At 36.0% G+C, this 13,616-nt stretch overlaps 1 protein-coding gene across 2 annotated transcripts in view; it reads left to right on the top strand.

Moving 5' to 3' along the window:
• Positions 1-13,616, top strand: part of ZNF292 (zinc finger protein 292) — a 30,987-nt gene that overhangs the window by 2,990 nt on the left and 14,381 nt on the right. The window contains exons 1-4 of one of the 2 annotated variants that reach the window (XM_010707652.2): positions 975-1,064; positions 6,899-6,996; positions 10,437-10,639; positions 13,327-13,463. In XM_010707652.2, the coding sequence (XP_010705954.1) occupies positions 10,478-10,639; positions 13,327-13,463 (299 nt within the window). In that variant the 5' untranslated portion in view covers positions 975-1,064; positions 6,899-6,996; positions 10,437-10,477. Of the gene's footprint in view, positions 1-928; positions 1,065-6,898; positions 6,997-10,436; positions 10,640-13,326; positions 13,464-13,616 lie in introns of those variants that run through there. The other variant, XM_031552539.1, reaches the window with a different exon arrangement.

The raw sequence follows: 13,616 nt of genomic DNA, 5'->3' as shown, positions 1-13,616 counted from the left end.
TGGTTGGTGATCCTGCACATAGCAGGGGGGTTGAAACTGGATGATCATGTGGTCCTTTTCAACCCAGGCCATTCTGTGATTCTATGATTCTCATTGGTCCCTTCCAACTCGAGATATTCTGTAATTTATCAAAATATGTAGTGGGGTAGAGAGAGTGAAATAATTACAGCAAAAAAAGACAAGATACAGTTGCTTCATATTTTTCAGCCTAAGTAATAAAGGAAAATCCAAAGCTGATTTTCACAGTGGTTTTTTACTAGCATCTGTCTAATGCAGATTGACTCCTAAGAGACGTGTTTATGCCAGGAGGCTCCGTAGCCTTCAGAGCAGGTGGGAAAGTAAAAGAAATGTGAAGAGACTGAAATGAGCAATTTCCTCTTTCAGGACTAGCGTTAATTGTGCATTGCTATGTAATCCTCAGAGTTTTCAGTCAATTTAGTTTGCTCTCAAATATAACTCTGCTTCCAGAACAAATCCTGCTATTGAGGTGTAGAAGAGAGTATTTCAGTTAATTTTAGGAATTCAGTCTACCTTCATCATATTTGAGTAGAACCATCAGGTCTTACAGCTGACGTCACACCAGTACGTGTGCAAGAGATTTTTCTCATCCTCAGTTTTCAAAAGGGAAGCAGATTTCAAAATTCTAGTTCTATTAACAAAGCTACTTCTGAATCACACTGCAAACTGGGGATGATCAGTCCCCCTCCTGGGATTTAGGTTTCTCTGACTAAGTCTTAGGAAGTGGAGACAAAAGTAATGCTGTTACAGGCTGAATACTAAGATTATTTTGATACAAATTTAACTCTTTGTCTGGTGGCTTGTGGAGATTTTTTGTTTGTTTTTACGTAAGATATAAAAGAAGATAAAAGACATATGTTTCTCTTCTTTCTTTTTAACAACACGTTGTTTCGTAAAATACATTCTTCAGGTGGCTCATAAAAACTTGATGGAAAATGGCAGCCGGGAACTGCATATTTTAACTACACTTACTCAAGAGAAGGGAGTGTGGAAGAACCCAGTCTTGTGTAGTATTCTTTCCCAGGAGCAGTTGGATCCCGAGAAAGGTAAAATTTAAAACAATCACTGGGGAAAAAATGTATTTTAATGCATTGGAATATTATTTTTATAAATAAGCCTTTTGTTCAATATAGGTTGTGATTCATTTATAAGCTATATAAATAAAATATATTTGTAGCATTATTTGAATTAATAAAACAGTATGTTCATAGAATGTATCAATAATATAGTGTTAGTAACTTGCATAAAATGTAATCATAGCTGGAGGTCACTATAATCTGTGTGAGGGGAGATTACATATTTTAAAATTAGGTAAGTTCAGTTTTGCTGTACAAAAACCAATTGACATAAAAAGTAAAATTATATTTAAAATGAGCATGACATTTATTCACCTATGAAATACAAAGTGGGACATTACTGAATATTAATTTAAACTAGAATTCTGAGATTGACTAAGAGCAGTTGCGTAGGGAACAGTGCACAAACAACATAGATGTACAGTGATATTTTCTTGATTTCTTGTTGCAGGTGCCAGTGATTTGCAATTCAGAATTGCTATCTCTGTGTTAATAAGTCTTAACTGATACATATTTTTTTTAATTCTTCAAGACTGCCTAATTGATTTTAGAATCTGTACGAAGCATCACATCTAAGCATCTGTGGCAGAATTGCAGTTCTCGAGTAAAGTAGCTTCTCTTACATTTAGCATATTGCTCATATTGTGTGATATTCTCTACTTATGAAAAAGTAAACTATTACTTGCATCTTCTAATGAATGCATCTATTCAGTAAGATGTGGTTTGTTAGACTGCTATTGTATCCCTGCTTGTCTCTCTATTGTGGTGTTTTTAGTCTTCCATACTGTATTCCAACTTCACTGGCCATTTTTGATACGAAGGGCTGAGGTTTATTCAGTAGTCAAGATGTACATGTACTGAATTCCCATTTCGTTTTGTGTCCTTATCATATGATTTCCTAATATTAGGCTTACTTTTTGACTGAACACTGAAGCAGTGTTTTCTTAAAGCTCTGTCCCATTTTGTTTACTGAGCAGTAGTACGTGTTTCACAGCTTTAGGATATTTTTCTAAGACACAGTCTATTTTCCTGCATATAAAGGTATGCTTGTGGGCTTTTTTCCCCACAAAAATCACTTGGGGTTTTTTATGAGCATTTGCATTTTGGCTGTTATGTCACTTACTAAAGCATAGTCCTCTTCAGTCTTCTACAATTGACTTATTTTAATAAACTTTTATCAGCACATTTTGTCACTTTGTGTGCTACTCCATTTTCCAAATGTTTATAAAAGTGCTAGTAGGGGTCCTCAGTGAATTCACAGAGAGACTTTCTTATTTCTCTTCTTTCAGCTGCTAACTTATCCGTGTAAGTATCTGGTTTCTAATACCGAGATTGCTTAGTGTCTTTACAGGCTTTTAGAGACTTCCTTTAATACCTTCAGAAAATTAACTGGATCTCTCTTACCCAAATTCTCATAACTCCCTCTGATAAGTGCAAGGAATGTATAATATGATGATTTTTACAGAATCATCCTTACTCTTACACAAGATTTGCATTTTGTCACTTCTAATTATTAATCATATAATACAGATGTTAGATTGGTATGTGGTTTTAGAATCTTGCAGAATACTCTAGTAGTAGCTTCATATCAACCATCTTTTAGCAGCAGTGAGATGCTTCTGAGAGGTGGAATTAGTGTTTGATTGCCTTGTATTTGAGTTCCTTCTGAACTCACTTGTGAATCTTGTGATGAGTATTCATCTTATCAATTGTTCCTAACAACTACTGCCACTGCAGGGTTTCTTTTAGTTCTGAATGTTTTTTATTCAAGAATACTTCTTCCAAGGATTGACTGCCCTTTTGAGTGACTCCTGTTAGAATTACTGCTTCTCTTGATGGTAGAAAATTCTGCCTGCCTAAATTGTACAAGATTACATGTTATGATAAAATGTCATCAAAAGTAAGCGTTAACCCTTCTGCAGTGTCACCAGTGTACACAACATTTGCAAGGAGGAGAATTCTAAATGTAATGAGGAGTTTCTTGACTTAGAGCTCTGTTCAAAGAAAAACAGATTTAAATTTAAAAAAGTAGAAATTAAAAAAAAATGTGTGCTTGGTGCTTATGAGTTTGTGTGGCTTCCCTGTATTCAGAAGCAGTGCTTGCCTCCCCATTCAGATAATGAAGACAATGTACAAAGCATTCAACATTAATTTCAGTATAATATCTCAAGAGTATTTGCAAACTTTGCTTTCAGGATTTTGTTCTTTGCTATTACAGGAGATCTCAACTGTTAAAGTAGTCAGCTTGTTACAATGGAATGCTATAATTTGGCAAATTCAGTGCAGTCTTTACATAACAATTAGTATAAATACATATCTGTTGGAGATCCTAGAAGCATATAGCTTGGAAAAGACATCCAAGATCATCAAATCCAACCACCAAGCTGATGTACTGAGTCCCATTACTGAACCCTGACCCCTAGTTCCACTTCTCTTAAATCCCTCCAGGAATGGGGTATCCACCACTGCCCTGAGCAGCCTCTTCCAATGCTTGACTACCCTCTCCATGAGGAAATCCTTAATATCTAATCTAAACCTTCTCTGGTGCAACTTGAGACTGTTTCCTCACATCCTATCACTTGTTGCTTGAGAAAAGAGATACCCTCCTTGCTGCAGCCTCAGGTAGTTATAGAAAGCGATGAGGTCTCCCCTCAGCCTCCTACAGATGAAACAGGTCCAGTTCCCCCAGCCACTCCTCATAACTCTTATTTTTCCAGTCCTTTTGCTCTTCTTTGCATGCACTCAAGCAACTGTAACAGTTGAGACTGGAAATGTTTTTACCTAAGCAACATCCTCCTTTCCTGTTTTTTTTCTTCATTTATTGCATCATCTTAATTTTATCTTATTTTCAGTCTTGTAAGCCTCAATTATGACAGAACCAGAAAAATTTCAGCCTATTCAGATTCTGAACCAAACGAACCAGAATGCCAAATGAGCAGCTGCTAGAATTTGGTCAGTTGTCATCTCAAATATCTCTACCATTGATTCCTGAAGGTCATTTTGCGTCTTTGTATCTGCTGCAGCAAACACAACTAGGTGTCTGTTTCATCGCAGAATTAGGTACTTTTTAAATTCTTTGTTTTCAAATTGATCATATGTCATAGATAGGATGAAAGACAATTATAACTGACTGGATAACACATCTGATTTGTTCTGATTATAGTCAAGCAAGCATAAACTCTGGTTTAGTGGACTCTTGCTCTTCCACTTTTAGGAATAGATTGTTGAATAGATTCCACTTAAATACAAGCCAGAAGTGCCAATTTCATAAAATGATAGGGAAATTGTTCTCTGAGTGCCCTGTCATTAAGTAGTGACTTCTCCTGACTGCACAGCTCAATTTTCTGATGACTGTATATCTGGAAGGATCCACACGCTAAGGAGGTCAAAAAAAAAAAAAAGATAGGGGGTGCTCAGTTGTTGGAGTGCTGACAAGAACAGCGTACCTGTCACTGATTTATTTGATGCTGATAGATATTCCTACTTCTCTACAAGATGTTAATACAGTACTATGAACCTGCAGCGTATGAAATAGTAAAATCTGTCATGAACTGTATTGTAATAATTATAGATGTTATAGGTACATGTTTGCATGTGTGCACGTATATAAAATGTTTTCAATTTGGAAATATTCTTCAAGTTGCTTGATTTGTCACCTGATTGAGTGACAAACATTGGTATTGGCTGGTTTATTAACCCATCTGTGAACGTAAATGTTGGGAAATCTGACTTAAGTTACCAGATTGTGTGGTAAATGTCACCAAATAAACCTCTCTGACAACTTCTATAACGATGATAACCCATTTAGGTTGTTTCTGAAACAAATAAAACCCCTACCTCTGCAAGTGGAACATAGGCATTGTCTTTTCGTCTTTTGTGTATTTATATATACATTTTTATATACTTAGATACCTTTTTGTATTCTTGACTTGTGACTCTGAAGATAATTTATTTTCTGAAACTGAATGGTCACTGGGGACTTTGAAGATCATCTGTGAGTCCCCATGTTTGGACGTCTGGAGCTGATAGCACTACTTGTGACTGCCCCCCTGAGATTGAGAGCATTCAATTCTTCTTCCTGAAAGAATCTCCTTTTGAGTTTCCTGAATCTGCTTGATACTGTATGTCATGTATTGAAGGATGTCCACACAGTTCCAAGAAAAACAGATTTCCCCCCTTCAGTATTTCAGTTCCACAAACTTTTTTTCTTTTTTGCTTCTGATCCTTATCAGTGTCTTTATACAATAGCACCCACAACAGTTGTATCCAGGCCTGCAACTTCTTGATTCAAATCCTGGTTCCTCACCAATATTATCTATTAAAAGTGTGCTCCGGTGCTATAAACTACTTATTTGTTCATGTGTATTTTCTTGTTCTTTTTTTGTTCCTAAACCTGTCTCCTGTGTCTTTAAGTAATATTTATCAAATTTTGAGTTTGGCTTATGTAACATCATGGACAGTTGAGACTTGAGAGATTAACCAAAGTTACATGATCCCATTGGGTCACTAAGATAGCAAAGTACCATCATTCCCATACAGCATTGCAGAGATCCCTTATGAATATATTTGTAACATTCTTCACTGTTAACCACTGCTCAACCGGTTTCCCCTGACCTCAAATAGTGGGACTAACTAGTCCCAGTACTGAAGCAGAAAGAAATTTGGAAATACATTTTAGATATATGAAAGTGAAATCTTATCCACATCATTAGGTTCAAGATGACAGCACTAACTGTGATCACTGACAAGTCTGAAAGTGATTCATTTGCCTTAGTACTTAGAACCATTTTCATACGACTATCAGATGTTATATTGCATTTTTGTGTTGACTGGATCTGCCATCGTTTCAGGTTTCAACTGCAGGGCTGTTGTTTTTCTTGAGATTGCATCAGAACGCTAATGAGCAACCAGTGCTTATATCTGGAGAGAGGAATTTTCCATGCTTCCCTGCTTCATCAATTGGTTAGGAAAGGAAACATGAGTAAGATGGTCTTCACTTAGGAGTGGGTCTTTTGTCTTACTAGCCTCGTGAACTATCAGATGTTTAATTTTAGGTCATTCCTAATTTTAGTCTTGATTCAAGTCATGACTGATCTGAATTCAAGACAACCAGAATTTAGCTTTCTTGAAGTTGGATACCTAATCTGATCAGCAGTATTGCCTAGGATTCCAAAGACTGAAAACTGAAGTATGGCTAAGTATTTTGAGTTGTATAAGAATCCGTAGAATAGTAAAAACACCGTTGCACATCCACCATCTCTTTCTGTCAGTGTGGCTTGCATTCTTTTTTTCCATCCTAGATATTGTCATTTCCTTATAGTTATTGTGAAATCCTCCAAAACTAAGCCTCTGCTGTCACTGGTATCACCTCAGCTGATACTGAAGACGGGTGGAGGAACTATCCAGAGGAAAAATGTTCTGAAATAAGCATATAAGAAGAGAGGGTTCTGTTTGGTTTTTCTTTTGTCTGATTCTGATTATCCTTAGAGATTTAAACCTTGATGTCAAGAATTAAATTCTTGAATTTTTCATAGTGTAGTAGGCAAATTTCTGAAGAATGTCCCACTGAAGAGATGTTCAAGGATACAACCATCACTATTCAGAGGTTATCAAGGGAAAGATATTGAATCACAGGCAAGGCTAGGATTTAAGCAGCCAGCATGGAACTATTTTGAATAATCAGAGCACCCACCATCAGATACCAGCAACATCACTTAAAAATTAAAAAGTATTTTTTTTAAAAGTGTTTTCATCCTGGGTATATGCAAAGCAGCCACCTGGAACTTCTTTTACCCTTTCACCAGACATTATGCCATCGTACAAGCATCCAGGATTGGTGCTGCATTCAGCAGACTTGTGCTGAGATGTTGTTTGCATGAAGGATTCTGAGACCCAGCTCCAGGTAAATATGAAAGTATCCAGTACAGTTCAGAGTCACCCACAGTGTGAACGCACATGTGGACTAACACTTGAAGATGACTCAAGAGGTTACTTACAAGTAACTGAAGTTCTTTGAGATGGATAGTCCACATGTACATTCACCTCTTGTCTTCATTCATCCTCCCTGGCCAGAGTGAGGTTGTGAAGAAATAAAGGTCTCTGGTAGATTAATTTATGTCTACCCAAGAATTGGCAAAGACTAGAATAGTAGGATTATGAGTGTTTTGAGTAAGGCAAAAAATCATTGCTTTGTGTTCTACAAGTCTTCTAGTCATCCAAAATGTGATATACATGTGGACTGTCCACCAGGGAGAACTTGTTAACACAAGACTGTGTTCACAGCTTATTCATGCTCTTGTGTGATACTAATCCAAAGATTATCCTTTCTCTTTTTTAATTCATGTATGCTGTAAGCATTACCTGTATTACAGGTTAGTAGTAGTTCTTGTGGACTTGACACAGAATCACTTGGTAGTGGGATGTGAGGGAATATGAGGGAAAGCATCGAGAACGTTAGAGTCCAGTATATCTGCGTTTGTCAGTTACCAGATCAAAGTACCATCTGTCAGATGTCATCTGCTCATCTTTTTTCTTCTCATTTTAATTTTATATTTTTAAGTGTATTTTGCATGTATCTTGCTCAAACGTAAGTTTGTAAATGTCAGTGAATAGTGCACAAAATCAGGATTTACTAGTTCTTGAAAGAATTGTGCTGTTGTTAAACTGAAGTATTTACTATAAATGATGTAGGTTTTGTACTCATAAACTGATTTGACCTGAAAAGAAATATACAAAGCATTTGTATGAACTAACAGTTTGTCTGCAATACCTCTTAAGTAAGATGTCACTGTAAAATACATTTATAAAACATAATAATAATAATCAACAAGCAAAGTCCTGTTTTTAAGACTGTGTACCACCATGGGCTTACTCCCTCAACCTTGGCACTATCTTTTGTCTTAAAATACACTGCATAGTTTATCTATGAAATAAACATAATTAAAACTTGTATTTTGGGTGAGCTTTCAAATATTAACTGTAATAATAATAATCACTTGGATTAGAATAAAGACTTAAGAGGTAATATATAGCTTTAACCCCAAGGTCTTCCTGCTTCTTGTTGAGCTGATAACAGAAAATGTTCTGATGATTATGTAAGGTAAGCTAACTGCAGCAGTAAAACACTAAAGGAAAGGATTATACTGAGGCCTGGTAGCTAAAGCAAAGTCTTTAAAATATTAAATATCATAATTAAATCAGAGTGAAACGTCCTGGATTACTAGTATGGCTTGAAGTCTCTAAAGTCTTCCCGTATCTTGTTACAGAAATAAGGTTAAATGTTCCAATGTTATTTAAAGCAGAGTAGCTGACAGAGTAAACAGTGTGGGTGAAGGGATTACTGGTACCTACCTGGTAGGAGGAAGAGCAAAACTAAAACTATTGAATGTAATTAATCACTGGGTCATTTGTGGGTTGACAAGAATATGATTTTTTTTTTTTTTAATAAAGAACTGGAAATTATACCAGAAAAACATAGCTTATGCTATTTGAAAGGAAAGTGTCTCATCATCTTATCATAAATGCAAAAATGACTACCATCTACCAATTTTCTGCTGGTGTGCTGTAGTTCTCCTTTGTTATAGCATGAATAAAAACTTTATATCTTCATCGATGTGGAGAGAGGAAGAAAGTCTCACTTGATTGAATACTCTTACACATCGGTGAGCCATAGATGATCGTTTCTAATAGCGTGGAAGATTTCTGAACAAATAGCTAACAAGCTGGTTGAAATGATTCAACCAGAAACTTTAAAATGTGTGAAAAATAACGATGAGGTCTAGCTGGCATTGTGTCTGCTAAAGGCAGTATTTTCTGCCCTAAATTTATATGCTTCTGATTAAAGAGAACGGTTGACCTAATTCCAACTGCAAGATAATCTTTTAGTAAAACCCTATGTAAGTAGCTAGAAAAAGGGAAAATCATGAGATAAAATAGAAGACAGTCATGAATCAAAGTCTAACTAGGAAGGGAGGAAGTAAAGAATTAAAGTTTTGTTTTCTTTCATCAAACCTCATGTTCTATATACTAATATCCCAAATAACAGACTGAGGTAATCAGTTTTATAGATGCTGAAATTGCTTGATTATTTCATCAGGATCTAACAGGACATTGGAAATGAAGAGAATATAATAAACTGAATGCACGGGTAACATGCTGGAAGTGAAATTCAGTGCAGGTGTGTGTTCAGAGAAATGTAACAAATGTTTCTATCAGTATTTATCAAGAAGTGAGCAAATGCCCAAATGGTTTCAGGAACGGGTGATGGAAATATTCGAAGGCTGGAAATAATCACATTTTAGTGAAGAGCAGCAGCTTATCCTAATGACATAAATCTGATTTTTCCATAAAAGAATGGTGCAAAGAAGGTTTGTAGGGAAGACTGTCTAAACTTGTATTGTGTGTGAATGCGTTAAAAAGATTCTTTTCATGCAGTATATTGTTTAGCTTGTAGAAGCAGTTGTCACTAGGAGAGGTTGATGCCAAAAGGGTTAAATAAAACTGATTTCTGTGTCCATCTGGTTTTAATAAATATTTTAGGTGTAATATTATGCCTCATACTTCAAAGGTGAAATAATTTTCATCAGAACTTAAAGATCTGGATGAGACCTGAGGTATATTTGTTGGAATGGAAACAACCTTTGTTCTCCTCTTCCATAGGATTATTCAGCCTTCCGTGGAAACACATAGTGCTGGAGTAGGCACGGCAGAGTTTTGACTGTAACAGCAGTGTGTCTACAGAATATAATTGAATACAATCTAGCCATTCCCATGGCTTTGAATTTTAAGCTGTACATGCTCAAGTGTTTACAAGACAAGCCTCTTATTTGGCTGAAAAACTTTAAAAGGGAGTTTAACTTTATTGTATGAATGCATAATATGAAATCTTTAACAGTATTTCAGAGAATTTCAGATACTTCATCACCTTTATCGTTTAGTAGCAAGGTCTTTAAAATGCAGCTTTTAGCAGTGATACAGCACAAAAACATAAGGAAGGATGAGCATAGTAGTGGCTTTTTGTCCTCTTTCTGTAGGATTATAATTAAGTGGTGCCTAAACATTTGAACATTTATATGCCTTTTTAAACCTGTTTTGCACAGGGCTATTTTGCCAAGGAATAAGGATGAATTAAAACTTGCAAGTAGGGTTTACTGTAGCAGAGAATCCTTATAGTAAATAAGTACAGCTTTCAAAGATGCTTTTTGTCTATGCTTCATACCTTTTGTACCCTGTTTTATTTGTATAGATCTTGTAGGCTAACCATGAATGACTAAATGCTAACTGTTAATTCTGTAATTTGCTATGAAACGTGTATGTAATATTTTGGCTTGTTTTTCTTTGAAGTGAATGAATTTTTAGTGTTTGAAGGCCCTGTCCTGCTGGATATGCGTATTAAACACCTCATGAAAACAAAGCAATTAATACAAGCTACTGCCCTGGCAAAACTCTGCTCTGACCATCCAGAAATCAGTGCACAAGGCAATTTCAAGCAAACCTACTTGGTCTGTCTTTGTTCAGGATCACCAAATGAAAAGCTAATGGAGGAAGTAAGTAAAAAGTAAAGACTTATTTCTTTATTAAAGATGAAATCACCAATTATAGTTAGGCTGCTTTCATGGAGAAGATATTTAGTTTTAAAATATGATTAACGTACTTTATTTTATTTTTCTTTTCATTTAAGGCATTTTTAACCTGTTGGTAATGATTCTTAATTAAAACACTTGTGGAAGTGGAATATTGGGTCCCTAGTAGATATTTTCTGGCTCTACCACAATGCTACCTTTAATTTTACTTAAAATATTTAAATTTCTACCTTAGTTCCTGGTAGTGAAGTGGAGATAATGGTTTTGCCACTCTTCTAATTGTATCTAACTGTAACTTTCTGCAAAGTACCTAGCACATAGGATGGAGCCTTTAGGTGCTACTTTCAGTTCAGACAACAAGTGCAGTGTTTTTGACCTAAGTGTCCATGTCAGGAAATAACAATTTACTTAAAGAAGGTGGGGAAATTGAAGAGGAAATCAGATACTTGATCTGGTTTGAATGTTCTTCTCACTTTTCCTTTTTCCTTTTTTTCCCTTCCTAAGGGAAAGCTAACTCCAACCGTCACAATATCTTGACTGCATCTCTTTGCAGATTTTTTTTTGTCTCTGTCATCTTTTTATGCTAATAATAAGTAGTAAGCATGTTGAAATTGGTCTTAAAAGAGATGAAAATTATGCAGTTGGAGTTAGAAGAGCCTCCTACTTGAGATGTAGACTTAATTCAGCATCTCCCTGGACATGTTGGTCTGAGAGAGGTAGGATCCGTCATACACTCCCACCTCTGGCTACTGTAGACTTTTTCAGAAGAGGCTCGGGAATCCCAGCAGGAACTCAATAAGGGAAGCTCTGGCAGGACTGTGTGATCTTGTGTTTGTTTACTAAACTTGGAATTTGTGACCCTGTAAACATGCTTCCTTCATTACTCATTCCTGTCTCGCTCCAAAGCAGAATGGGCTCAGTCAGTGAATGAATCGTGACTCCAGTGGACAAAAGGAAGGGATAGCCTTGTTTCTTAGGATGTCATAGCACACACAAGAGTTATCTCAGATAATTTAATACTTGTATTTCCAAACCTTGGTTTCCTTAGCTTGGACTGCCTGTCTTTGCAGCTTCAGCTGCAATGGTTTGCAGTAGTGCTAATCGTTTTGGAAAGTTCATGTATTACAAACCAGAAGGCAGACGTGTCAGGCTGGACTTTTGAACTAAAAGGGATAGCCCTTTCGTAGTTTGAGAATGGAAATTTAATGCAAGTATGAGAAACAGATCGCTCTAGTGGTATGGTATTATATCCATTTAAAACAGGCAGCAAAGTAGCATTTGTGCTCATTTTCAGCTTGAATTAGTCTAATAGTTTGCTTCAAAAATGCGAAGAATTCAAATCTGCAAGCTGTGAAATGCCAAGACATACAGGCTTGTGGCACAGTCTGTACAGACTGTTGCTAGAAGCCCATATAAACTCTGATAGACTGGAAAAACGATTCAGAAGAAAAACATGCTTTTATTTTAAGATCAGCATCACATATTCTTCCATAAGCTTTTCACTGATGGGCCCCCTCTGAGAGAAGTGCTGAGCAAAGCAGGTTTTGTCTGAGTTGGTATGACAGTTATGTTTATCTATCCTCTCTGAGGTCTTGAGAGAAACAGTTTTCCTTAGAAGATGACCTTGAGATTCTTAAACCTCAAATGACTGGCAGTGAAGGGTTATTAGTATATTTACAAGCCCACAATTTAGAGGAAAAAATGAGTTGTATTTTTCAAAATTGTCGCTTAATTGTTGGGGCAATATCTGGATATGATGCCAAACCAAACTGTGCTACCACTGTATCCAAAATACCAAACTATCTAGTTATTTGGATTGAGGTTTCTTTTTCTAGCTTTGGGATTTCTTGTGATTACTCAAGAGATTTTCAACAGTGCAGTTGGAATAGCCAAGTTGTTCTTCAGCTGCCAGCTCTGAAGAATGTCCTGCCAGATGTGCTAATTGATGTAATCAAACCAGTCTGCTGAGATTCAAAATAGACAGTAGTAGTTTCAACAACTGTGCTGATTGATTACTGATATAATTGTCTAGTACTACTGGCTGACTTTTTGCTTTGTTTTACTATGAAGCTAAGTGCTTGCATTGTGGCTCAAATTTTTATATTAAATTACATTGTATAAACTGTAATATTCTTGCAGGCGTTCAGTTTGATCTGCTTCATCTATGCAGCTTCCTTATTAATTTTTGAAAAAATACAGGAATGTTCATGTTGAACTTTCATACTCATTGATTGACCAGCTATTGTATTAAACCAGTAGTAACATCAGGGACTAGTAAACTGGATTTGAGTTGCAGGTAATAGTCCTTTTGTTTTAGGCTGCGATTTATCTTATTACTACCATAAGTAGTTATAAGTTACCATAAGTGTGCAGTACAAATGGATAATTAATGATATACTCCATGAAGTTTGTGACTGGGACATCAGATACAAGTCTGATGTCTTTAAGAAACAAGCTTCAGAAAAAGATTTTTCTGTTAGCATAATCAATTTTGACTGTGTGGAAACACTGGATTGCTTTCAGTTGCATCACAGTCTGATAGAGTTAACTGTTCACTAAGTTACAAATTCTTTTTTGCAGAGATTTAGATCAATGCTTATCTGAAAATGAAACCACGTGCTTAGTCTTGGTCTTGTTTTCTTTCCTCACAGATTGCAGAAGTAGATTGCAAAGATGCTCTAGAAATGATCTGTAACCTAGAATCTGATGGAGATGAGAAAAGTGCTCTAATTTTATGTGCAGCGTTTTTGTCTCGCCAACTTCAGCAAGGAGAGATGTACTGTGCCTGGTGGGTTTCAATATTGTTTTCTGTTTGGTGCAATGTAAATTTATTTAGGGAAGATAGAGCTGGTACATAAGCTATAAGTTGACTTTCTTTGTTTCATATATCCATGAGCTGAACAGGAAAGAGATGAGACTTCTGGAAAGCTTTTTTTTTTTT

This window comes from Meleagris gallopavo, chromosome 2 (assembly GCF_000146605.3).
Source record: "Meleagris gallopavo isolate NT-WF06-2002-E0010 breed Aviagen turkey brand Nicholas breeding stock chromosome 2, Turkey_5.1, whole genome shotgun sequence".
Lineage (NCBI taxonomy): Eukaryota > Metazoa > Chordata > Aves > Galliformes > Phasianidae > Meleagris > Meleagris gallopavo.
This window is presented reverse-complemented; position numbering and strand designations above follow the sequence as displayed.